We start from the raw sequence: 25,513 nt of genomic DNA, 5'->3' as shown, positions 1-25,513 counted from the left end.
AGGGAAAAAATGGAAAATACTATACAAGGAATGATGAGTAAAGACCAAGATACCCAGGAAAGGGAGGAGTCAACAGAAGAAATGGAGAAAGAAGAAGACAAAGAGGAGACAACAATAAAAATAACAGTGACTGATGAATTAAATCAGGGGGAAAATATATTAAAAGAGTTGGAAGATACTTTTGAAAGGGAGATAGGGGCCTGGGCAGAAATTTTTGAAACTAGGCAGTGGAAGAGGGTAGAGGTGGGAAAAATACCTAGATGGAACAGCCAAAAAGCAGATGCAGACAGAGATAAAGATCCAAAAGAGGAATATGGGAGGCAAGCCAAAAAAAGCATAACAATTAAAGTACTGAAGTGGGCAAGAGACGATGGATAGATTATTTCTCTTTTGTGGTGTTCTGATTTGCCTTTCCTTTTCTCTCTTTCTTTTCTTTTTTTAGGTAGGTGACATGACTAGAAGTTAGGTAGGATAGAAATAAAACGTCTTTTAATAAAGGGTGACATGATTAAAAGTTAGAATAAGAGATAGAAATAAAAGAAGGGGGAATATTAGTGTATACACTTTTATATAATAAAATAAAAGCAATAACAAGAGAAAACATGGAATAACTTGAATAATGACAGACTGCGACTTAATGTAAATGTGTATCATTATTAGAAATATATAAGTTGATTGAATGTAATAACTATGATTAATTCTACTAGTTTTATTTGTATTAGAATGTATGACATCCAGGTGCCACACTGTTCACGCATTGATTTGTTTGTAAAAAAATTAAAAACTTTTAAAAAAAAAAAAAGTCTGCCCATCCAAGCTTGGCTGCATGGTGAAGGAAGGGTTTGTTACATCCTCCACCCCTCCAATGCCTCACTTAGAAGCTGCGGCACCGGTGCGTCGCTCAGCCTCCTGCTCTCTTCTGGCGGTGAGCAAGGAGCATTGTTCTCCACCCCACCGCCTCATTTTGTCCTCCACCATCTCATTTTGTCCATCCCCCCACTGCCTCATTTCATCCTCCAGCCCCCCCTCCCCACTGCTTCATTTCATCCTTCCCCTCCACTGCCTTGTTTCATCCTTCCCCTCCACCACCTCACTTTGTGGCTGTGGCACCCACCCACCAGGCTCGTGTTGGCAGCAACCAACATGGAAAGAATGGGTGGCAGACCCTCTCCTCAGGCTCTTAAGTAGGGCTTACTTTAGGGGTAGGGTTTATATTTGGCACAGGCATGAAAATTGGGCTGGGGCTTATTTCTGGGGTAGATCCTATTTTCAGGGAAACACGGTAGTTTGTAATAATTTCCCATTTCACAATAAAATAATGTATTAAGATACTTGAGAACAATGTTAGAACAATTAAAATATATTTTAATGAAACATACCTAGAGGTATTTGAGCTCTCTGACAAAGGCATATCCAGACTGACTGGACTGTTGCTATTGCGATCACTGCTTTCATACCCAGATTCCATCCTTTGAATCAGACGAGGATGCTGATCCATCCTGTGATGTGCACCACGCCCTAAAGTCCAGTGCTTATACCTGTTGGACCGCCTTGATCTTGTTTCACATGCTGGCTCCTTCAGCTCATCTTCTATAAATTCTTTGGCTGACAAACAAAGATATTATATGAAAGAAAAGGTAAATGTAATTCTTTCACTTAGTATTCCAATACAGTTCAGTTTCTGGAAGCACAAATTTCAGCCCCAGAAGCTCACTGTAAATTTAGGGGAACTGCGGTTCCCCTAAAACAAGACCTACCCTGAAAATAAGCCCTCGCTTGATTTTTTAGCATGCTCCTAATATAAGCCCCACCCAAAAAATAAGCTCTAGTTAAGGTCATGAGCCTGGGGGGCATGGCCAGCACCAAAGGCGAGGAGGGCACAGGGACTGATAGCAACCGCAGCCTCTGCAGTGCAGATAGTTAATTATCTGTCCAAGCAGCAGGCAGAAGCGGGGGGAGGCATGTGATCTGGAGACACTGCGCGAGCTGCGAAACAACTGAGAGTCAGTGGGCAGCCGTCTTCTCACAGTGGCACCAGCAGCAGACAGAGGCAGAAGTGCGCAAACGAGATGTGCCGCACGGGCCGCAGGCAAGCCAAGAGATGCAAAGACGAACTCCCACGGCTGCCAGCCCACTTTGTCCCACTGTCTTTTGGCTTGCCTGTGGCCCATATGGTATGCCGGGATCACCTGCCTTCCCCCTGCACCTCTGCCTCGATCTGCTGCTGATGCCGCCATGTGAATATGTGTCTCCTGCGGCTGACTGCTCACTCCAGCCCACTGATGCTTGGCTTTCTCATAGCCCGTGTGGCGCATCTGGATTTTGTTCGTCCCCGTGCCTCTGCCTCCACTGTTTGGACAGGTAATCAACTCACCTGCACTGCAGAGTCTGTGCAGCCCCAGAGTGTGCCAAGGGGCCAGTGGGCTGCAGCCGCAGCTGGACAATGTCCCCAGGTCTTATTTTTGGGGAAACCCAGAAGTCAAACAATTTACCTCACTAGGTTGATGTTGTGCGTTAAATTAGGGGAGGGAGTTCTACATACATTTCTTGAGTTTGTGACAGAAAGGAAGGCTATAAAATAATTGAATAAACAAATGTTTGCCCAAAAAACCTGGTACTATTCTGCCCATCTTAAATTGCATCTTAAATCCATAATTAGATTGACAATAATGTTAGGCTATAATGTAGCTTAATTATTTTTTATTTTGTGTGATAATGTGAGTACAACTACTTAGTTTTGCATAATAAAAATGCTGAATCAAAAGACCAATTTAAATCTTTTCTGATGCTATACACTGTGTGCACAATTATTAGGCAAGTGAGTACTTCAACCTATGCATATCATTTTTATGCATATTTCCACCTCCAAGCTGTATAAACTTGAATGGAGGCTGTGCGGATCTGGATGGGGAGAAACAGGCTCAAGCTCGACCCTTCCAAGACTGAGTGGCTGTGGTTCCCGACATCCCAATATAGTCAGTTGACTCCATCACTGACTATTGGGGGCGAGTCTTTGGCCCCTTCGGAGAGGGCTCGCAATCTGGGAGTCCTCCTGGATACGCAGCTGTCCTTGGAGGAACATCTGACGGCTGTTGCCAGGGGGACTTTTTGTCAGGTTCGCCTGATCCGCCAGTTGCGGCCGTTTCTTAATTGGGATTCCCTGTGCACAGTCACTCATGCCTTCGTCACCTCTTGCCTGGACTACTGCAACACTCTCTACATGGGGCTCCCCTTGAAGGGCACCTGGAGGCTCCAACTGGTCCAGAATGCGGCCGCGCGGGTAGTCACGGGAGCTACCTGGCGCTCCCATATAACACCTCTCCTGCGCGAGCTGCACTGGCTCCCAGTGGTCTTCCAGGTGTGCTTCAAGGTGTTGGTTATCACCTTTAAAGCGCTCCATGGCATAGGACCTAGTTATCTTCGAGACCGCCTGCTGCTACCAATGGCCTCCCATCGACCTGTGCGCTCCCATAGAGAGGGCCTCCTCGGGGTGCCATCAACCAAACAATGTAGGCTGGTGACCCCCAGGGGGAGGGCCTTCTCTGTGGGGGCACCTACCCTCTGGAATCAGCTGCCCCCAGAGATAAGGAGAATCCAAGACCTCGGTGCCTTCCACGGTGCCCTTAAAACTTTCTTTTTCCAGCAAGCCGGGCTGGCCTAACACTTTTTAAATGTTTTAATTGGTTTGTTACTCTTTTTAATTATGGGGCCAAATTTATATATATCTTTTAATGGTATTTTAATATTTGTAGTCTATGTTTATATGTGGCTGTACACCGCCTTGAGTCCTTAGGGAGAAGGGCGGTATACAAATTCAAAAATAAAATAAAATAAATAAAATAAATGCTTAGTGGATATAAGCATATAGGTGGCTCAGTGGCTAAAATGCTGAGCTTGTCGATCAGAAAGGTCAGCAGTTCGGTGGTTCGAATCCCTAGTATAGGTCTCATGCGTGTTGAGAGAAAAAGATACACATTAACTGCCAAAGATTTGAGAAGAATCGAACGTAAAGCTACCAGAAAACCATTATCCTCCAGTGCTGTCATATTCCAGAACTGCAATCTACCTGGAATGCCCAGAAGTACAAGATGTTCAGTGCTCAGAGACATGGCCAAAGTAAGGAAGACTGAAACCTGACCACCACTGAACAGGACCACGTAAGTTGGATACATGAAACAGCAAGACTGGGTGAAGAAATACCCGAAGACAGATTTGTCAAAGGTTTTATGGACTGATGAGATGAGAGTGACTCTTGACGGACCAAATGGATGGGCCCATGGCTGCATCAGCAACGGACACAGAGCTCCACTTCAACTCAAGATGGAAGTGGGGTACTGCTATGGGCTGGTATTATTAAAGATGAGCTATTAGACCTTTCCGGGTTGAAGATGGACTCAAAATCAACACCCAAACCTACTGCCAGTTTTTTAGAAGACACTTTCTTCAAGCAGTGGTACAGGGAAAAGTCTGCATCTTTCAAGGAGACCATGATTTTTATGCAGGACAATGCTCCATCGCAGGCATCGAAGTATCCACTGTGTGGCTAGCCAGTAAAGGCCTTAAAGATGAAAGAATAATGACATGGCCCCCTTCCTGACCTAAACCCTATTGAGAACTTGTGGGCCCTTGTTAAACGGGAGATTTACAATGGAAGAAAACAGTTCACCCCTCTCTGAACAGTGTCTGGGAGGCTGCGGTTGCTGCTGCACAAAAAGTTATCAACAGATCAAGAAACTGACAGACTCCATGAATGGAAGTCTTATGGCTGTTACTGAAAAGAAGGGTGGCTACATTGGTCACAGTTTTTTTTTTTAAAATGTCAGAAATGTTTATTTGTACATTTTGTACATTGGGCTCCCCTTGAAGAGCACTCGGAGGCTCCAACTGGTCCAGAATGCGGCCGCGCGGGTGGTTATGGGCGCAACCCGTTGTGCCCTCCTGCGCGAGCTGCACTGGCTCCCAGTGGTCTTCCGGGTGTGATTCAAGGTGTTGGTTACCACCTTTAAAGCGCTCCATGGCATAGGACCCGGGTACCTCCGAGACCGTCTTCTGCCACCAATAGCCTCCCACCGACCAGTTCGCTCCCACAGAGAGGGTCTCCTCAGGGTGCCATCGGCTAAGTTATGTTGGCTGGCGACACCCAGGGGGAGGGCCTTCTCTGTGGGAGCCCCAGCCCTGTGGAACGAACTGCCCCCGGAAATTCGTAAGATCTCCGACCTCCAGGTGTTTTGCTGCGCACTGAAGACTCTGTTTTTCCGCCAGGCCGGACTATCAACACAATAGTTTTAAATTGGGGTATTTAAATTTTTTTGGGTTTTAAATCTGAGCCAATTTATTTAATTATTTTAAATTTTACATTGTTGTTTTGTCTGTGTTTTTAAATAGGCTGTACACCGCCCTGAGTCCTTCGGGAGAAGGGCGGTATAGAAATAAAATTATTATTATTATTATTATTATTATTATTATTATTATTATTATTATTATTATTATTATTATTATTGAGTTGTCTGTTTATTATTCTCACTTTAACAGATGCAAATAAACGAAGGAGATGGGAAAATTTTTGTTTTTCATTTAGTTGCATAATAATTCTGCACACTAATAGTTGCTCAATAATTATGCACACTTAGATATTCTTCTAAGAAAGCCATAACCTCATTTTTTTTCTTTCTTAAATATTCAGGTTTGAAGTTTATTAACATTTTGGATTGACCGAGAGCACTGTAATTGTTCAATAAAATTAATCCTCAAAAATACAACTTGCCTAATAATTGTGCACACAGTGTATATCCATTTTTTCTCCTCCTTCCAAAAATCTGATCAAATTTACTTCTAATGTTTTCTAAACTTTCTCAAATGTCTCTTATCTTTTTATCTAATTGATATACTGTTAGACAGACATTTATCCAAAATGAATTTAGATACCACCTTTTTACAGAGGTCAACTTAAAACTTAACATTTTTAAACATTTTAACATTTTTTGCACAGGTAGTTTTTTTCTTTAAATTAATACATTTTAAAACTTGTTGGATTAGCCAATTTCACTATTTTTGCAGAAGAAACAGCATTCTGTGATTTGTTAGAACCAATTACCCAGCAGTGGTAGACTCTATTTCACTGGCTTTTTACACAGACTTAGGTATCATCTGTTTGGGGATATTTTAATATGGATATATGCATAGAGTAGTGGATTTAATGGCCTACATGGCCCTTCCAGTTTGCTGATTATATACATAAGGAAAAAGTTACAAAAAATATCACATAGAAAACAGATGTAGAACCTTTGGAACCATTTTAAGACACATTCTCATCCATGTTATTTTATTTTACTATTTATTTTATTTCATAAAATAACACCAAAGCACAATTCAATGTTAACCATTAAATATCTTTTGACAGCTCTTTTTTTTTCTTTGCTTAATGATAAGTAGAAAAAAACATTTGTTTGGATAGTATCAATGACTCTCAATAAACAACTGTATATATTCCATTCCATTCTGAATTATACATCTTGCCCATTTTTACCTGCATCTTCTGCGAAGGGGCTGAGTTGGGTGTAGCCACTTTGTTTTCTCTTTTCTTTACTGAAGATGCTGTCTATATTTAGCGGCTCTCGTTTGGGTCTCCAAGGTGGGCGGTATTTGCTAGAAGAACTTGACTTTGATTCACTACTGTTGCTCTCTATTTCCCAGTCTTGAGACTGAATGGTCAAAGTTCTGGGTAGTGACTGGATTTCAGTCTGATTCTTCCCATGAGGGGAGCCCTGATGTGTCTGTGAAGGCCTGTTGTGGATCATGTTGCTAACTGTCTCTTTAAATTCCCTTAGTTTGCTGGTACCATTCAACATTTTAGAGGCAGTTCTGGGGACCTGTTTCTCCTTCAGTGTCTCTCCTTTGTTTTAAAAGCAGAAGAATACTATGTAAACAATATAAATATCCTCAGTAGACTGTTTTCATCAAATTTCTGAACTGATACAGTCCAAAAAGTAATCCAGTCCCAACTTCGACAAATACAAATAATAGAATCCAATCATTTTTACCTTCACTGTGATATCCAGAAGGCTGTGCTTCATCCCCCTTCTTTCTAGACCTGTTGTTATTTCTCTTACGGTCTGCCTGAGAACTCTTTTTGGAAGTATGTCTCTGATTGCATTCGCTATCAGTCAGGTGACCTGAAAGAAAAAATGTAAAACACATTACAAATTATAGTTCAATGTTTTTTTTAAAAAAAGTTTTGTTTATTCTCACAGACTTTAGATACAAAAACTATCCATCAATGTTAGTTTTTTAAAAACAATTCTAGTTTTATTTTATATGTAGAATAAATGTTTTTAATCAAACTAATGTTGATTTCTATAAATTCTATAGAGAACCTACAGGATTCGAAAGCAGGATATTGCATCTTTGTTCAGAATGATACACTACTGATCCTTTAAAACTGTCTTTCTCAACTTTTTTAATCTGGAAGGCAACATATATTAAATTAGAATGTAAAATTATATTAAAACATGATAATTCTAAAATTAAAATAATATCTAAAATTTAAATGAATTACAATTACATAGAATGCACTGCAGATAATTGGCCCATCAGGGTTCAATGTTGTTGCATGAAACCTAGCTACATGCGCTGTAACAAAAGATAGTTCATTTATGACCAGCATTTGGGCATGGGCTGAATCTGGGCAATCAGAATATCTACTGATCAGTGGTAGGGTGAATCTGGTTCGGATGCCTCTGTAAAAGGAGCAACAAAGAAGAAGATGTTGTGTAATTTCCACCTCTCCGGATCATAGCAGTAAAGCCGTTCAGCCACTTTTTTATCTTTAACATCCATTATGCAGAGGGGAGAGCATGATATCAGGTAAGAGAGAAAGTTTTCCGATCGTTAGGTGTTTCTACCTGCATATCATAGCTGGCAGCAGTGACAAATATATCTGTTGTGTACTGGTGAGAGAATAAAGTCAGCTCCAGGACCCTTCCCACTCCTGAGTTAGCCAATAATGGTTAATTTCAGACGCTGATACTGACAGCCATTCAGGTAAGTCCTCATCCTTACAATGAGGGATTTCCACACATCCTCTGAAAATGTAATTCCCAGGCTTTAGGAGATATATGAGAATCTAATGGGGTAGAAGGTGCCAGAAAAGAGCGGACTTCTATTTCTTCACTGCTTCAGTAAGTTGTTCCCAGATGGCCCTTACATTTTTCTTCTTAAAAGCCACTACTTGTTTATATTTTTTTAAGGTTTAGAAGATATTATTGTCACCTATCTCAGATTTCTAAAAATGATAAGCTGAGATATAGACATTCTTAGCTTCAACACAATTCTTATCAAATTATGGCTTTGATGAAACTGAAGGCCACTTAGCCAAGAAATTGGGATTGCAAGCCAATAAAGGCTGTAGCTCTTGCACTAGAATTTTGTATAGATCCAAAGGATCTTCATTGAGGTTGGCTGACATGAGGGCCAACTGATACTTCTGCCAATACCCTCTTCATCTTTTGGTTAAACTGCAGGATCCATTTGACGTGACATCTTGCTTGACCTGCTAGAGAAGTTGAAGGAATGAAGTGAGCCTTCAGGTATGTTAAATATAATAGGGTACCAGGTTCATAGTAATTAGCATGTAACCAATAGTATTTATTCTGATTCTTGCCAGAAATGTGAATTCGCCTAATCTCCTACAAAAGAATCATGTAGTATAAGAAGAAATTTACTTCTAAACTACACAACCCATGTTTTACAATGTTTACAACCACAGCAAAACAGCAGGCAAAGAATTCTTGCCACTGCATGCCTTTTTTTCCCAGTCATCATCTCTCATAGAACCTGGTGACCCTAGAATCTTGCAGAACCTGAGTTGGGAGAGGGTGCTCTAAACAATGTAGTGTCCACAGGTCTTTCAGAATGGACCTACTTTCATTTATTATTTTTATTGTTCTTCTTCGACCCATCATCTATTCCTGATACAGGTAGGTACATTTCATATTAGCACAATTTTTCTATTTGTACTTCAAATTTTTAGTAATTGACATATTAGGGAAGAGAAGTAAATAAACTTAACTAGCAACAAGGCATTGGTTTGTAATTTCAGCTAATATTTCAGCCTAAATATTTGCCAATGATGTGTAGCATCTCTCACAAAAATATAGAGTTCCTGAAAAATTTGGGTTTCTTTGACTAAATTATATGTTTTATTTTTTCATATCTGCAAGTCAGTGGATGCTATTTACAACTTTCACAGGGAGTATGGTACCTGTATATACTGAGTTGCAATAATTAAAATAGAAAAACAATTATTAGATGAGGGATGCTTTTTTAACATTAGATACAGGTTTACAACACTTACAAATACTTTAATAAATACAAGTCACCTTGATAAATGAAAATAAAATTAAAAATATATATATATAGCCCCCCGACAGCAACAAGACTCCCTGTTTTAAGAGAATGAGAAATATAATTGTTTGGGATGGGGGGAGATTATGAGAATTCTACAATGAGCAAGAATAGGAATCCTCATGAATAAATAATGTAAATAGAAAAAAGCCAGAGTTAGTTTCTATGTCCCTTTAATCTTTTGTGCTTTGTTTGCCTCTTTCTGTCACACTAAATTAAGTAGGATGATTGAAAAGAAAAATAAAACATTTTTTTTTGGTGATACATGAGCACTGTAAGAGAAGGGAATTCTTACTGAAAGAACAATGAAAACAGTATTTTCTCTTTTTTCAACTGATTGAAATCAACATGTGAAGTTTCAGATATTTCTGAACTTTAATTTCCATTAACTTTAGTCATTGCAGACAACAATAATGATCACTGAAGCAGCAATCTAATATTTGCCAATGAATGTTAAAGAATATATTCTGAGTGCTTGTTTTCTGACAACATCTGCGCACCTTCCACCGTGCTCTTAAGACCCTTTTATTCCAGCAAGCCGGCCTGGCCTAATTTTTCTCCCCTTTCTTTTAAATTGTAAATTGAAATTTTAATTTGTTTTAAATTTATTGGGATTTTAATTGTCATGGGCCAATATTATTTAATTTGGTTTTAAATTGTTTTTACCTTTTGTATTTCTGTATTTTATCTTGTGCCTGTTCACCGCCCTGAGTCCTTCGGGAGTAGGGCGGTATACAAATTTAATAAAATAAAATAAATAAAATAAAATAAATAAATAAACATCTGAGTGAGTTTATTACTCATGAATTCTATGATTTTCATCCCTAAATTTAAAAGAAAACGTTTACCTGTGTCCCTGCTGCTTTGCGAAACCATATCATTTTCCACATTATAAATGATAGTTCCTTGAGAATCAGAAGAAAAATGACTGACCATAGATTCATGGTGGGAATGTTTATGTAGATAGCTGTCTGTAGAAGAATCTGTTCTAGTGTCACTTGAGATAGAAGGTTCACGTCCTATTAAAAATAGTGAACATTAGAATTGAGAAAATGAGAAAAATGTTAATATAATTAGGGTAAATACATTTACCCTAATTTCTAATTACATTTCTAAGACAATAAAGGTGCTCAATGAGCACTAAAAGGCTGCATTTGTGTGTGTACATCTTGCAATCCATCTCCATCATCCATCAAACCTTTTAGAGACCGAGTGCCCAAACTGCAACCCAAAACTCACTTATTTATCATGAAGTGCCAACATGGCAATTTAACCTGAATAATGAGGTTTTAGTTTAGAAAAACTAATTCATACATGATTAATGTCTTTTCTCTGGAAAAAAAACATAACAGAAGTCTCAATGAATCAAATAACTTTTTATTCAAAAGTAAAAATTTGCATTTGGCATGCTTTTGATTAATGTGACTTTTGCTGTTGTATCACTTATCTTGCAAACATCTGTCTCCTCTCTTGTTTCTCTGTTTCTTTGCCTTTGAGGAAGGGAGAGGAGAGTTGGCTGGGAAATGCTTTTCGTGCCAAAAATGGATGCTCCAGGGTGCTATAATATCACGCAGATTCAGGCACCCATTCTCTTTTGCAGAGTCAGGGTCCCAGAAACTTTTATTCTTGGCGCGAAAAGTGTTTGCCGGTCTCCTGCTCCTCCCCTCCCCCCCAACTACTTTCCACTTAACTACTTAATGAGACCTTGCATGCAAATGGGGCGAGACAGAAAGACAGAGCAAGAGAGCAATCCAATTGTGTATGTGTGTGCGTGTGTATGGGATCCGTACTTCAGCCAGGCATGTTGGCAATGGCGTGGGTGACACCTGAGCAGTGAGGCGGTGTGTGTGTGAGTATGAAGCAAGCTGAGGGGGTGCGGAACTGCCCCCCAACGCCCCACACTCGCTTACCTGAGCACCTTGCCAGCCAGGCACTGAAGCGCCGCAACTGCCACCGCAGCGAGACAGACTCTGTGTGTGTGTGTATGAGAGAGAGAGAGTGCGCGCTCCCTGCTTTAGTTGGGGTACTCAAGCTGCTGTCCACAGCCGGGTGCGGGGTGGGGGGGGGGAAGAGCCAACTAGGCAGCTATTTTACTCCTCCTCCTCTCCACTCAAGCAGTTGCAGGCCCTGTGGGACAGCAGGGCCTCTCATTTCTCCCCTGGCCCGGCAAATTCCACCTTCAGTCAGGGCATTCAAGCTGCTGGAGACAGCAGCTACCTAATGATTGCCCCCTCCCCAACCAGCCAGCCAGCCCCGCCTGACCTGCTCCCTGCTGGCTGGTGCAAAGCCTCACCATTCTTCTCCTTGCCTTCCTCATTGTCCTCCTCACCCAAGTGGCAACGGGCTCTGCGGGACAGGTCTCATTCCTGCCCCGGCGCAGCAAACTCCAGCGGGCTAGATGTGAGTGTGAAGGGCCTTGCCCCACAGTGTTTCCTTGCTCAGTTGAAGGCTTCAGACAGTAAGGCTGGCCCATGCAAGAGAGCAGCACACCAGGGCCACGGACGGTGTTGATTCCTGCATCTGGCCGATTCCAATCCCACAGCCAGCCTTACTGTTTGAAGGCTGAATGAAGCCTTCAACTGAGTGGGGAAGCACTGCAGGGCCAGGCCCTTCACACTTCAATGCCACCGGCAGCACTGCTCAGCTGGAGGAGTAAAGAAACTCAGGGCAGCGGGAAAAGGGGACTGGCCTCACCGAACCTCACATGCCCACCCCAGGGATCAGGCTCAGAGAAAGCTGAAGCGCCCTTGCCAAAGACGTTTGCCCGTTAGCTGTCAACCTGTCCACCCCGTGCGCTTTCGCTGCACTTTGGTTGAGCCGGGATGCTCGCTTAAGGAGAGTATCCCCGCTTGTGCGTGCCCTCCCGGTCCTACAACAGCTGGCCAGGGGGCCGCGTGGGGAGAAGGAGGAGGAAGCTGCCGCAGTTCGTGCTCACTCCTCAGCTGCAGGCCTGTCTCCCTTTCCATCGTACCCTCCTCCTGGATCCCATTCCCACCCTGCCAGCCCTTGTATTAGCGAGGCTGGCATTGGCCATGGCTGGGTTGGGTCAATGTCTCGGGACGCAGCGATGCAACCATTTCTGACAAATGGCTGTCCAGTCTCTTCTTAAAATCTTCCAGTGATAGATATTTAGCAGGTAATTCAATAGCCTTCACCATACATTTAACATTATGAAAAATAAAGCATAAAGGTCTTTCGTTAATCCTCTAATAATTTTCCATTGTATGTACAAAAATACATATGGTATTCAGAATAGTTGAATTTCTGCACAATGTATGATGTATTTTACATAATTTGCTATATTTTAGGTAGGCAAAGAGCTAAATTCTACTGTGCCATTTTGCTGATATCTAATAGTTCACAAGTCTTTACTTATTGCCAATACCATTAATATTGCTATCATATATCTTGATTACTACAAAAAACACATAAGGAACTTCAAAAGGTTACCTGAATCTTCACTATCATAATAGGTTCTGCTATACTGTGGTAAATCCTGTGTGGATAGATTCTGGGTTGATACTGGAGTTCCTCTTGGGTCTGCATAAAGGAGTAGCAAGGGTTGGTAATGACCCTTAATGCACTTAGTAACAACATCTTTCCATTTAGGGCCTATCTGAAAATATTTAAAAAAGTAATGGGGGGGTCATTTTTGATACAATTAAGTACAACAAAGACATTGGTCTTAACAAATAGATGATCAAGAATCCAACTGACAATGGGAAACAATTGTTATGCTGTAAATAACATATTAATTACATACAAACAAAATATTACATTAAAGGTCAGTACCAGTTTAAGATAAAGAATTTCAAAAAGCTCTTTAAGATTATTCCATTAAGAACTTAAAATAACAAAACACACTACAAAACATGGCATAACATCTACAGCAAGCATTTACAGAGAGACTCAATTTCCAGGATCTCTGTCTAAAAACAAGCAGCAGCAATTAATTTGATCCTATTGTAGTTTGTAGAGCAAAAGTACATGATGAAGAGGTGTGTGTTTGTGTGTGTATATTCAACCTCTTAGCACAGCTCAGTTTGTGAGTAAATCTTTACTTTTCATAACTTCCTAATCTAGTTATCTATTGAAAGTTCTGTAGGTTCACTTCAGTTTCTTGCCTCTTCCAATTTATTTTATGTGTTTGTTTGTTTGTTTGTTTACATTTCATGTTTCTGGAGTGCCCATCTTCCTCAAGGTGGGATTTACCTGCTGCCAACATAAAGTTGATAAGAGATTGAAAGGATAGATCAGAATTGAGCTACAGTATATCATTTTCAACAAATAGAAATATATAAATATTTCAGACAAATTGTTTCTGAACAAGGTAAGTACTGGACAATTTATGTGGAAGTGATATATCACTTCTGAAATATCTAACCAAAGATACATTTATTCACTTTATGTGTTTTTGCAGACACTTTATTAACATCAACCTGTAGTCATAATGACATTAACAATGAAAGTAAAAAATCTGGGTTAATGTTAAATGTTATGGCGCTAAAAGCATTGTTCAACCAGCATTGTTCATGAACAATACATATGACAATAAAGAATGGAAGGTAGTACATTTGTTTTCTTATGCTCTTGAACAGATAAAGATGGACAAAACATAGTTGAAATTCCCCCTATGGAAGAAGAAATGCAGAGTTGACAAGATCATGAAGAGAAAGGATGCATCTATTATAACAAAGATCAAAATAGTTAATATAATTTTCTTTCCAGTGGTAACACACGGCTATGAAACCTAGCTCTTGAAAAAAATGAGAGAAGAACAAGAAACACTTTTGAATTATGGATCTGGAGATGATTACTAGGTGTCCTGTAGATTTGAGGGGGAGGGGAAATATTAAATTTTTGTGTTGTAACAATGGAGTGATTGCTCCATTCAGTAAGCAGAAACTCATCTACAATGAGAGTGAAATGAAAACATTATGGGAAGTAGAATGCAAAGATAAAGATAAATTATACAGAATTAAATAAATGAAAGAGCTCTAAGCTAGAACTAAAATTAAGCGCACAAGTACTTCATTATGACTCCCAAATGATCCCAAAATTAACTAACTAATCATTTATATTGTGGTGATGCATAGGGACTGAAAACCAAATGAATAAGAAAATCCTTTTCTCTTAGAAAGAACTAAGGCAGGAATCACATCTCATTTCCTAAATAAAAATCCATCCTGTTGCTTTATCTGTAACATTGTAACATTACAGTCAGCAATCCTTGTTTATCTGGGTGATAGGAGATAAAAGTCCTGGGTCTTGTATTTATTAATTAAGTGGGAAAGGACAAAACAATTGTCAATGGTAGACCTACCTGATCTAAAACCTGCCTGCTCATTTGCCAGAATTTCCTTATCCAAGCACCAATACAATACGAGATAAAAGTCTATTGTGGTTATTTTATTTCAAGTCAACTATAACTTTCATCAAATAAATTTAACAAATAAAATTATACAGTATATATATATATACATACATACATACATACATACATACATACATATATATATATATATAAATAAATAAAAATGTAAATGTTCGTTTGTTCAAAATCTTAAATCTCCGAAAGTTCTTCACCGATTGCTTTGAAATTTTGACACAACGTTGCATTCGAATACGCGTGTGTTTTTATATACCTATATTATATAGATGTCATACCTGTGACAGGTAAAAACATGCTTTTTTGAAAAACAGCGCCATCTGTTGGACGTAAAAGCAACACACGCTATACGCAGAGCCCACCAGCCTTTTCACTCGGTCAGTGGGATTCAGACCTCAGCCAGGTCTTTTCCCCTCAGCACCGCCACCGCCAAACCCACAAGCAAAATGGTGGGAAATGTCAACCGCTGCGAAGCCCGCCCAGAGGCCTCTGCCACTCCCACGATGCGCAGCTCTCCCACTACAAGCACCAAATAGGTAAAAGTCCAAGAAAGCAATTGATTAAGCGACGTTAAAGTCCAAAATGAAACTTAGAGAAAGGCAACTCAGGTCTGAATCCAATCGACCGAATGAAAAGACTGGTGAGACGGAGGCAAAGTAGGCGTGACCTGAGCTACAGACGGAAATTATTTCACTCGGTCAAAAAATATTGTATACCCACAAGATTGAGCCACGGCAACGCGTGGCCGGGTACAGCTAGTATATAAATAAAATCTTCAAATATCAGTAAATATTGAAAAGAATATTGTGCATGTTTTAAAATGTTTCCAATAAAGGATAATATTTGTGATATTCAACTCCTCAGGGTTGGAATGAATCTTTTGAATTGGAAGTAGGGCATCATAGAAATTTACATCTTTGCATAATGATGGTCTTAGTTTGTGATATTGACATAATTATATAAAAAACTGATGCAGGTTTGCAAAATTTAGCTGATTCCCAGCCAGCATAAAATGAATATTGTTGAGTTATTATTATTATTTCCCCAGATCAGGAAAATTTAAAAAGGCTAGCAATTTATAAGAAAAAATAAAGAGGCCCATAGAAAATACCTGTAAACATTCAAATATGAGAAAAAGTTAAAAGTTAAAAAAGAAAAAGCCATATATGTGTGTGTGTGTGTGTGTGTCACAGTACTCCCAGGGTTATGATAAAAGAACCTGTTCTCTAAAAGTTAACCCTATAGAAAGCATCCAGGTTAAAATAAGTGAAGAACAAATAAAAGACTACTTATTTATGACACAGGAGTTCAATTTTTTGGTTTGTCTGGGCTGCATTGAGTGAAGAGGAATTGTCTTGGGCTGCATATAAAATATATAATATACATAAACAAAATAATGTTAACAAGTTTATGATCTTGTGGGGCCACATTAGGAACTGTCCAGGAACACACGCAGCTCACAGGGTAGACATATCTGATCTATGATATTTGCTTCTTCTCCCAAGAAGAGTTGAAAACTTTCTTTCTTACCATCTCGCATTGTACTGGATCCTATGTTATTTTGTTTGATCTTTCCATAACAACTCATGACATAATGAAACAAGGCAGACAACATATATCCTGCCCTACTCTCTTAATGTGTTCGTGTCATTTTGATATTTTAGAAACAGTGGATGCAACCTATCTGGAATGTTTCACCATAAACTACCTGCAAATAATTGGAAGTTTATCAACTCATTTAAAAACAATCCAGATAGATTTACACTGTGACTATCCAAACATTTTATTCTTTTCCCTCTAAACTTCTTACCTCTTTAACATGGGCATCATCAAAATACATCCACATACGAATCTTTGTTTGAAAGAAAAAGGTGGAGTAATGTTTTCCATAGTAGCAGATCATTCCAACCAAATACAATTCACATTGTTTTGCTCTGTCGTCAGTTACTCTGAAGAACAGCTTCAGGGAGGGAAGAATAATCTCAGTACAATTCTTGCATTTCTCTATAACTTAAATTTACTTATTGAAAAGTAACTATTTAAGCTGAAGAAAAAATGTTTGAAATAAATCCAGAACACAGAAACATGAAGGTGCACATATAGATGAAGGACAGTAGCACAGTCAAACAAGAATGTACATATTGCCATAAGATGTAAGACTCACATCACCCAGTTTAAGGCAAGTGCCCAGGCTATGAATGACATCCTCTGCCAAATCTGAGTGATCCGAGTCCCAGACCAGTCCGATGGTGATGATCTGTGGAGAGTTCATCAATACTCGGCGTATCCGAATTTTTTCTCCGCAATTGCTCTGAAAAGAAACCCAATGTATTTAATTCCTGGTGGTTTTAAACATTCCTTTTTGTTTAGTATTATATGCCTTCATCTCCTGATAACAATGACACATCTTGGTTTCAGACAAAAACTTCTGAAAATGCAACTGATTTGTATAGTGGAAAGAAGTAGAAGTATACCACCTACAGTATAAACAGGAGTAACCTGCATAGAGTAGCCCCACAGCAAGGTAGATTTATATTGTGGTGACTCATAGGGGCTGAAAACCAAATGAATAAGAAAAACCTTTTCTCATAGTAAGTTTTACATTTTCCTAAATATAAATCCATCCTGTTGCTTTATCTGTAACGCTACAGTCAGTGATCCTTGTTTAACTGGGTGATAGGTGATAAAAGTCTACTGTAGTTCTTTATTTTATTTCAAGTAAACTTTTATCAAATAAATTTAACAGAAAATAAATAAAATATATTACATTTTTCAAATATTCCTAAATGTTAAAAGGAATATTGTGCATGTATTAAACTGTTTCTAACAAAGGAGAATATTTATAACTCAGGGTTGAAATGAAAGGTCCTTGGTATTATCTGAGCTTGCTTGTTTTTTGCAGATGTTTCATTACCCAAACTAGATAATCATCAGTACTGGCTAGTAATGAAATGTTTTTAAGAAAACAACCAAGCTCAGAGAGCACCAAAGACCCCTCATTAAAATATTTAAAAGAGAATGATGGTAAGGAAAAGGATAATTTTGAAATAAAAGACTTTTTGAGAACATATGCATATTAGAGTTAAGCTAGGTTTTAAGTAATTGGGTTGTATGTTTTCATTATGTAATTTACTCTAGAAGTGAAATATTTGTAGTACTTTTATAAATATCATTTTGTTTTAGCCATTTTGGCTTGGTTCTGGTTGGTTTCCACCTCTGTTGAACTCCTATTGTGTAACAGAGGCCACATTCCATTACTGCATCCAAAAGAATGTACCTAAAAAGCTAACTTGCTCTCCTTGTATTTTCTGCACACTGATCCATCTGTATGTGAAGGGCAGTGGGACTTTGTCCTACTTTGTCAGAGAATGCACCATTTTCTAAAAAAAATGTTCTTTTAGTTGGACTAAGGATTTTCAGTGCAAATTCAATCCCCAGAGTAATATATAATGATAAATCTATTTAGTATACACGTAGTCCTTGACTAACAACCATTTGTTTAATGACTGTTCGAAGTTACAATGTCATTGAAAAAAGTGACTTACAACCAAGCCTCACGATCATCACAACACCCACTCAGTCACATGATCAGGCACTTCAGCACAGGTCAGTCACTTAATGACCATGAGATTCACTTAACAACTACAATGATTTGCTTAACAACTGTGGCAAAAATTATTGTAAAATTGGGTATCTCACTTAACAGCTGCCTTGCTTAGCAGTGGAAATTCTTGTCCCAACTATATAGGTAGTCCGCAACTTACAACAGTTCATTTAGTTCAGTCAGTTCATGAAAAAAGTAACTTATGACCATTTTTCACACTTACGACCATTGCAGCATCCCCATGGTCAAAATTCAGACTCTTGGCAACTAACTCATATTTATGACGGTTACAGTGTCCCGGGGTCATGTGATCCCCTTTTGTGACCTTCTGGCAAGCAAAGTCAATGGAGAAGCCAGATTCACTTAACAACATTACTAACTTAACAAATGCAATGATTCACTTAACAACTGTGGCGAGAAAAGTCATAAAAAGGGGCAAACTCCCTTAACAACATAAATTTCGGACTCAATTGTGGTGGTAACTTGCGGATTACCTGTACTGACAAATTGCATACTAAAAACCTCTCAACTCAAAAGCAGCCTTCAGTGCATACTCCCCCACCCCCATTCGGGCTATTTCTTCTACTAAATATAAATGATGTATACAAACCGGACAGTTTCTCATGTCTCCCATTGTGCTGGCATTTTGTAGCAGCTCTCCAAACATATCAGGTGTCGGTTTGTCTCGTCTTTCCAGCATGCAAATGGCCTGATTGCTTTAAACGTTTAAAAAGTATAAAACAAGAATCAAAATATATTTCTTTATAAACAATATTTAAACCTGTTGCTGTTTCTTGAGATCTGTCATGAAAGAACAGTATTTCATTTTATAGGTTCAGCAAATGTGCACCTAAATAAAATCTATGCCTCAATCAAGTAAGATTTCTAATGGAGTGCAAATTGAACTTTAATGCCTGACATATCTCCTGGTCACTCTGTCGGCTATTCAATTCTGAGCTGAAATTTGTGATGCTTTATCTACGATGAATGCACAGCCTTTGATGTCTTCAAGTTGGCTGAAGTTATTAATGTGACAGTTCCAAGAAAGAATAGTGAGTTTTATAAAATTAAGAAAAATGACAAGCTACTTTCTCCATAGAATTTACAATGTTAAGAAAACAGTAACAGAAATAAGGAGGAAATTACTTAGTAATTTGAGCAGAATTTTCCTTGAAATGGTGCATACATTTCTTTAATTATTTATGACTTCAAGTCAGTGTTAACATTCCTCAACATGTGTGAGAAAGTCCTTGGACCCAGAGTTTGGGGATCCCTGATCTAGAGAACAGTCAGATAAGAAAGGACATAGCCCACAGCTGCAAAATTGGTAGCAAAAGAAGCTCAGAAGGGATCCTCCCTAAATTCAATCAATCAATCAATCAATCAATCAATCAATCAATCAATCAATCAGAATAGAGCTGGAGCGGACCTTGGAGATCTTCCAGTCCAGCCCCCTGCTCAAGAAGGAGACCTTATACCATTTCAGACAAGTGATTATCCAGTCTCTTCTTAAAAACTCCCAGTGATAAAGCACCCACAACTTCTGAAGGCAAGCTGTTCCACTGGTTAATTGTCCTCGCTGTTAGGAAGTTTCTCCTTAATTCCAAGTTGCTTCTCTCCTTGATTAGTTTACATCCATTGTTTCTTGTCTTGCCCTCTGGTGCTTTGGAAATAAATTGATCCCCTCTTCTTTGTGGCAGCCTCTCAAATATTGGAATACTGCTATCATGTCCCTCCTAGTCCTAGACTAACCAAACCCAAATCCTGCAACCATTCATATGTTTTAGTCTCCAGGCTGTTCTGACCCAGCCTTAGCAGAAGCAAGAAACAGACTCTTTGTCACGAAACCCCCCTCTTTATTTACTTCTTGTGAATTAATTGTATTCACCCACCGAAACGTCCAGGCCTGAATCCTGCAGGGGGTTAACTGCAGCAACAGACCTTATGCGATAATTGCAAAGCCGTGAGCTCCCAGCTGAAAGGCTACAAATTTAAGTTCTGGCAAGCAGTCTTTATGGCACAAAACACAATGAGCAAAATCTCCAGAAATACGAACTATTGTCTCCTACGACAACTACTCCCCTTTCCTTCTATTTATTCCCCAGTCAGGGAGGGGCCAATCCATGTCCATGTTTGCTTTGCTTCCCGAATCGATTCCTTGTCCTCCGTTGTTCACCTCTCCTAACTGCACATACGTGCATCTGGAACAGGCCCCAGCTGTTCTTCTTCCTCACTCAGATCAGCCTCCAAAGGCAGCTGCCTCTCCGGTGGCTGGGAAATGTTGGACGGCCTTGGCTCTATCTCTGTGTCTGACGCTGAGCATCCATCAGAACCTTCCCCAGACTCCAGAACTGGCCCAAGTTCCTCCCCAACCTCCTCATCATCCGAGTCTGCCGCCAGCTCCGTTGGCAGCTGGTGGGCCACAACACAGGCCTTTAATCATCTTAGTTGCTCTTTTTTGCACTTTTTCCAAAGTCTCAATTTTTTTTTGTAATGTGATGACCAAAATTGGATCCAATATCCCAGGTGTGGCCTTCCTAAGGCTTTATAAAGCAGTACTAATATTTCACGAGATTTTGATTCTATGCCTCTGTTTAACCAAGGATTGTATTAGTTTTTTGGCTGATGCCACACACTGCTGACTCATGTTTAAGTAATTGTCCACTAGGACTCCAAGGCCCCTCTCACAGTTACGGTTTTTGAGCCAGGTTTCACCTAAGCTGTACTTGTACCTTTGGTTTTTACTGCCCAGGTATAAAACCTTACTTTTCTCCACATTAAATTTCACTTGTTGGATAGAGTCCAGTGTTGAAGTCTGTCAAGATCTTTTTGGATCTGTCTTCTGGGGTGTTGGCTATTCCAGCCAGCTTAATGTCATCTGCAAATTTGATGAGTTCCCCTTCTATTCTCTCATTTAAGTCATTTATGAAAATACTGAAGAGTACTGGGCCTAAGACGGAACCTTGTGGTACCCCATTGCTTACTTCTCTTTATGTAGATGTAGTACCATTAAGGACTACTCATTGAGTACAGCCAGTTTGTCAGCCAGTTACAAATCCATCCGGTCTTGATGTTGTCTATCCCACATTTTTCTAGCTTACCAAGTAGGTTGTAGTCTATTTTGCCAAATGCCTTGCTGAAGTCTAAATATACTATGTCCACAGCATTTCTCTGATCTACTTTGTCACAGCATTTCTCTTAGTCACTTTGTCAAAAAATGAAAAAAGATTGGTTTTGCATGATCTGTTTTTAACAAACCTGTGCTGGCTGCTAGTTGTAACTTTATTTGTTTCTAAATGTTCGTGGATCTGGTTTTTTTTAATATATTATCTTTTCCAGTATCTTTCCAGGTATTGATATTAGGCTGATTTGTCTGTAAGTTCCTGGGTCTGTTTTTCCCCCTTTTTTGAAGGTGGGAACCACATCAGCTCTTTTCTAATCCTCAGGTAATTCCCTGTTGTTCCAGGATTTTTGAAAGATATAGTGTAATGATTTTGAGCTAACATCTGCCAATTCCTTCAGAACTCTGGGATGTAATCTGTCAGGTGATTTATATTTGTCAAGATCAAACAGGTGTTTTATAACCATTTTGTTGCTTATTTTAATTTTTATTTCTAGTCTTTCTTTTACAGTTAAATTTTTGGTAGGTTGGGCTACAGTTTCTTTTTGCGTGAAGACTAATACAAAGAATGAATGAAGCAGTTCTGCTTTCTCTCTGCTACCTGTTACTTCCTTACCATCTTCTCTTTTAGGTGGACCCATTGTTTCCTTGAGTTTTTTCCTTGTTATTTGTATGTTGAAAGAAACTTTTTTTTTATTATCTTTGACTTTTGTTGCAAGTCTTTGTTCATTCTGGGCCTTTGTTTCTTGACTTCATCTTTGCAGATTCGGGCTATCTGCTAATATTCTGCCTTAGTTATATGTCCCTCTTTCCATATTTTGTACTTGTCCTTTTTGTCTTTTAGTTTATCAGCGAGATATTTGTGCAGCCATGCTGGTTTCTTCTTGGATTTCTTGTTTTTCTTTTTCAGTGGAATTGTGTTGCACTGGGCTTTTATGATCATATTTTTCAGTTTCCCATGCTTCTCGAGTTGTTTTTCCCTTTAAGATTTTCATCCATGAAATTTTTCTTAGGCTCTTCTCTGAGTTTGTTAAAATCAGCTCTTTTAAAATTTAAGATACTGGCTGTAATTGTACCAAAGCGCAAGGTGCCATTAAACACACCAATTGTTGTGAAAGATTTGGATTAAGAATCTGAAATGTAACTGATACCACTGTACAATGTATGATTTGGATGTGTATTTTTGTTTCTGTATCTATTGTGTATATTGTCCTGCCCAATGGGGAGAATGTTAGGTTCAGCTTGTAGCTTACTCCTAACTTGTTGGTCAGGCAATATATCTGTTTCTTTAAGAAACAACTGAGCCACGTAATGAGGGTTTGCTGAACCCTGTAATTAGGCTACAGTGCATACATAAGCAGCGCAGAGAAGTGTTATTTGTTTTCCTGATTGCTCCTGTTGCTTCCTGCGTCTTTCTGCTGATTGGTGTTAGACTGGAGTGTTATATGGTACTGTATACCGAGAGTTACTGAAGTCTGTTTGCTTTGGTAAGGGAAGATACTTACTGGACGGATATTACTGTTTATGACCTTGGACTGTTTTACCTACACCGAGACTGCTTATTATCTTGTATATAAAGTATTTTTCTCACACGAGCTGCACGTTTATCTCCTTCCTTGTGTGTTTCTGCTCTGCTCGTTGCACAAGCAACAAATACTTTTTACACACACTCTAACAGTTCTATTGCTTGTGTTTGCATTATAGTAAATTTCAATATGACCTGGTCACACTCACCTAAAGTTCAACTCCATCACTTCTTCTCTATTAGTAAGAATTAGATTCAGTATAGCTTTTCCTCTAGTTCTCTTCTCTATCTTTTGGATGACAAAATTGTCAGCTAGGTTGGTTAAGAATCTGTTTGATCTCCCACTTGCTGCCAAGTTTATCTTCCAGTTGATATCAAGGCAGTTAAAGTCCTCCATTACTACTGTGGTATGTTTCCTACACACATTTGTTAGTTGTTTAACAAAACATTCATCTATTTCTTCTGCTTCATTGGGTGATCTGTAATATACTCCTATAACAATTCATTCTTTTTTCCTTTAATATTGACACATATGCATTCTAGAAGGTTTTCATCCTTAGTTTTGTGGATTTCTGTAGAGATGTAGTGAACTTTTATGTATAATGCAACTCCACCTCCTCTTTTGTTAGATCTATTTCTTTTGAATAGTTTATATCCTTACATCAGTCCATTCCAGTCATGAGTTTCATCCCATCATGTTTCAGTAATGGCAACTATATTATAGTTGCAGACGGGTTTTGGGACCCGGAGACGTGTCATGATTCAAAGCAGGGATTGAGGGGTTTTTTAATTAGGGCTTTTAATAATTTTTTAAGGGGAACTGGAAGGGTGACCAAGGAGGATGGGGGGGGTAATCCACCAAGGTCGGGGTCGAGCGTAGCACGGGTTAACGGTTTGGAGGGTGCTGGATGAGGGATTGGGGAGGGGATGGCGGGCTATCTTAATGAGGGATGTACCATCAGCACAGTGGATGGGAGGGGCAGATATGTCGGGAGCAGGGGACCATATCATGTGTCGGGGGTGCGCACTCGCTACTTGAGAGCAATGGCGCGCCCCGGTCCCCAAGGCTCCTCTCAGATACTAGGGGGCACAGTTACTCAGGACCTGGGCCTCCGGCTAATGCTGTGCAACGCCAGGTCTGTGGTAAATAAGGCCCCCCTCATTTACGATCTTATTCAAGAGGGGGGAGCGGACCTGGCGGGTATTACGGAGACCTGGTTGGGCCCGGAGGGAGGGGTCCCTCTAGTTGAGATGTGCCCACCAGACTTCAGAGCATTCCATCAGCTGAGGGCCCAGGGGAGGGGCGGGGTGGGTGGGTGGCGGCACAAGGCACAACTCGATCCAAGGCCCCACCAGCCGCCTGATCCCAGGCAGCTACCAGGTCCTCGGCCGAGTTGTGTGCCAGATCATCAGGAATTGGCCCAAGCTCCGTCTGGAACCTATCAGGATCCATCAGGCGCCTGGGGCGGACCCATCTAATTGGGACCGCCTCCCTGCGGCGGGGTGTAGCGGTACGAAGGTCCAGACGAAGGAGTGAGTGATCTGACCATGACAAGGGTTCCATGTCTATATCCCCTATAACAAGATCACTCAACCACTGGCCAGAGACAAAAATCAAGTCTAGAGTGTGCTGGAATCAGGCGGCTGGTGGGGCCTTGGATCGAGTTGTGCCTTTGCGGCCTCTGATCCGGTGCCGATCCCTCGCGGCTCCCTGTTTACCGAGGAGCTGAGGGAGATGAAGCGCCGGAAAAGATGCCTGGAGAGTGGTTGGAGGGCCAGTCTCGCTGAATCTGACCGAACACTGGTAAGGTCACATATTAAGACCTACCTAGTGGCGATAAAGGCGGCAAAGTTTAATTACTTTTCCGTTCTTATTGCGTCATCAGAGAATCGTCCGGCCGCCCTGTTCAGGGTGACCCGCTCCCTTCTCCACCCGAGAGTGCGGGAGGATCCCCTGGAAGGCAGGGCCGAGGATTTCGGACAATATCTGTATGACAAAATCGCTCAGATCCGGGGGGATTTGGACTCTGACTGGGTAGATTCGGGCAGGGTGGCGAGGAATAGTCTTGAGAATATTATCTGGGAAGAGTTTGACTCTGTGACCCCTGATGACGTGGACAGGATTCTGGGGAGACTTAGTGAGGCCACATGTTTACTGGACCCGTGTCCCTCCTGGTTAGTACTGGCTTCCCGGGAGGTTACACGAGGCTGGCTCCAGGAAATTATTAACGCTTTGTTGAGTGAGGGTTACTTTCCCACGGCCTTGAAAGAGGCGGTGGTGAGGCGTCTCCTCAAGAAGCCTTCCCTGGACCCGGCAGTATTAGCCAACTACTGTCCTGTCTCCAACCTTCGCTTTGTGGCAAAGGTTGTCGAGAGTGTGGTCACGCAACAGTTTCCACAGTACCTGGAGGAAACGTCTTATCTAGATCCGTTCCAGTCGGGTTTCAGGCCCGGGCACAGCACGGAAACGGC

General features: G+C 40.3%; 1 protein-coding gene across 9 annotated transcripts in view; it reads right to left on the bottom strand.

The window, feature by feature from the left end:
• Positions 1-25,513, bottom strand: part of USP54 (ubiquitin specific peptidase 54) — a 167,257-nt gene that overhangs the window by 49,551 nt on the left and 92,193 nt on the right. For 3 of the 9 annotated variants that reach the window (XM_060694164.2, XM_034435269.3, XM_060694163.2), the window contains 8 exons: positions 19,006-19,111; positions 16,956-17,102; positions 16,602-16,751; positions 12,853-13,018; positions 10,251-10,421; positions 7,041-7,172; positions 6,527-6,892; positions 1,380-1,605 (listed from right to left, as the gene is read on the bottom strand). In XM_060694164.2, the coding sequence (XP_060550147.2) occupies positions 1,380-1,605; positions 6,527-6,892; positions 7,041-7,172; positions 10,251-10,421; positions 12,853-13,018; positions 16,602-16,751; positions 16,956-17,102; positions 19,006-19,111 (1,464 nt within the window). The remainder of the gene's footprint in view (positions 1-1,379; positions 1,606-6,526; positions 6,893-7,040; positions 7,173-10,250; positions 10,422-12,852; positions 13,019-16,601; positions 16,752-16,955; positions 17,103-19,005; positions 19,112-25,513) is intronic. The other 6 variants (XM_087872318.1, XM_060694168.2, XM_087872319.1 and 3 more) reach the window with 2 other exon arrangements.

This window comes from Pantherophis guttatus, chromosome 6, assembly GCF_059756535.1.
Source record: "Pantherophis guttatus breed Tessera chromosome 6, ASM5975653v1, whole genome shotgun sequence".
In the NCBI taxonomy this organism is placed as follows: domain Eukaryota; kingdom Metazoa; phylum Chordata; class Lepidosauria; order Squamata; family Colubridae; genus Pantherophis; species Pantherophis guttatus.
This window is presented reverse-complemented; position numbering and strand designations above follow the sequence as displayed.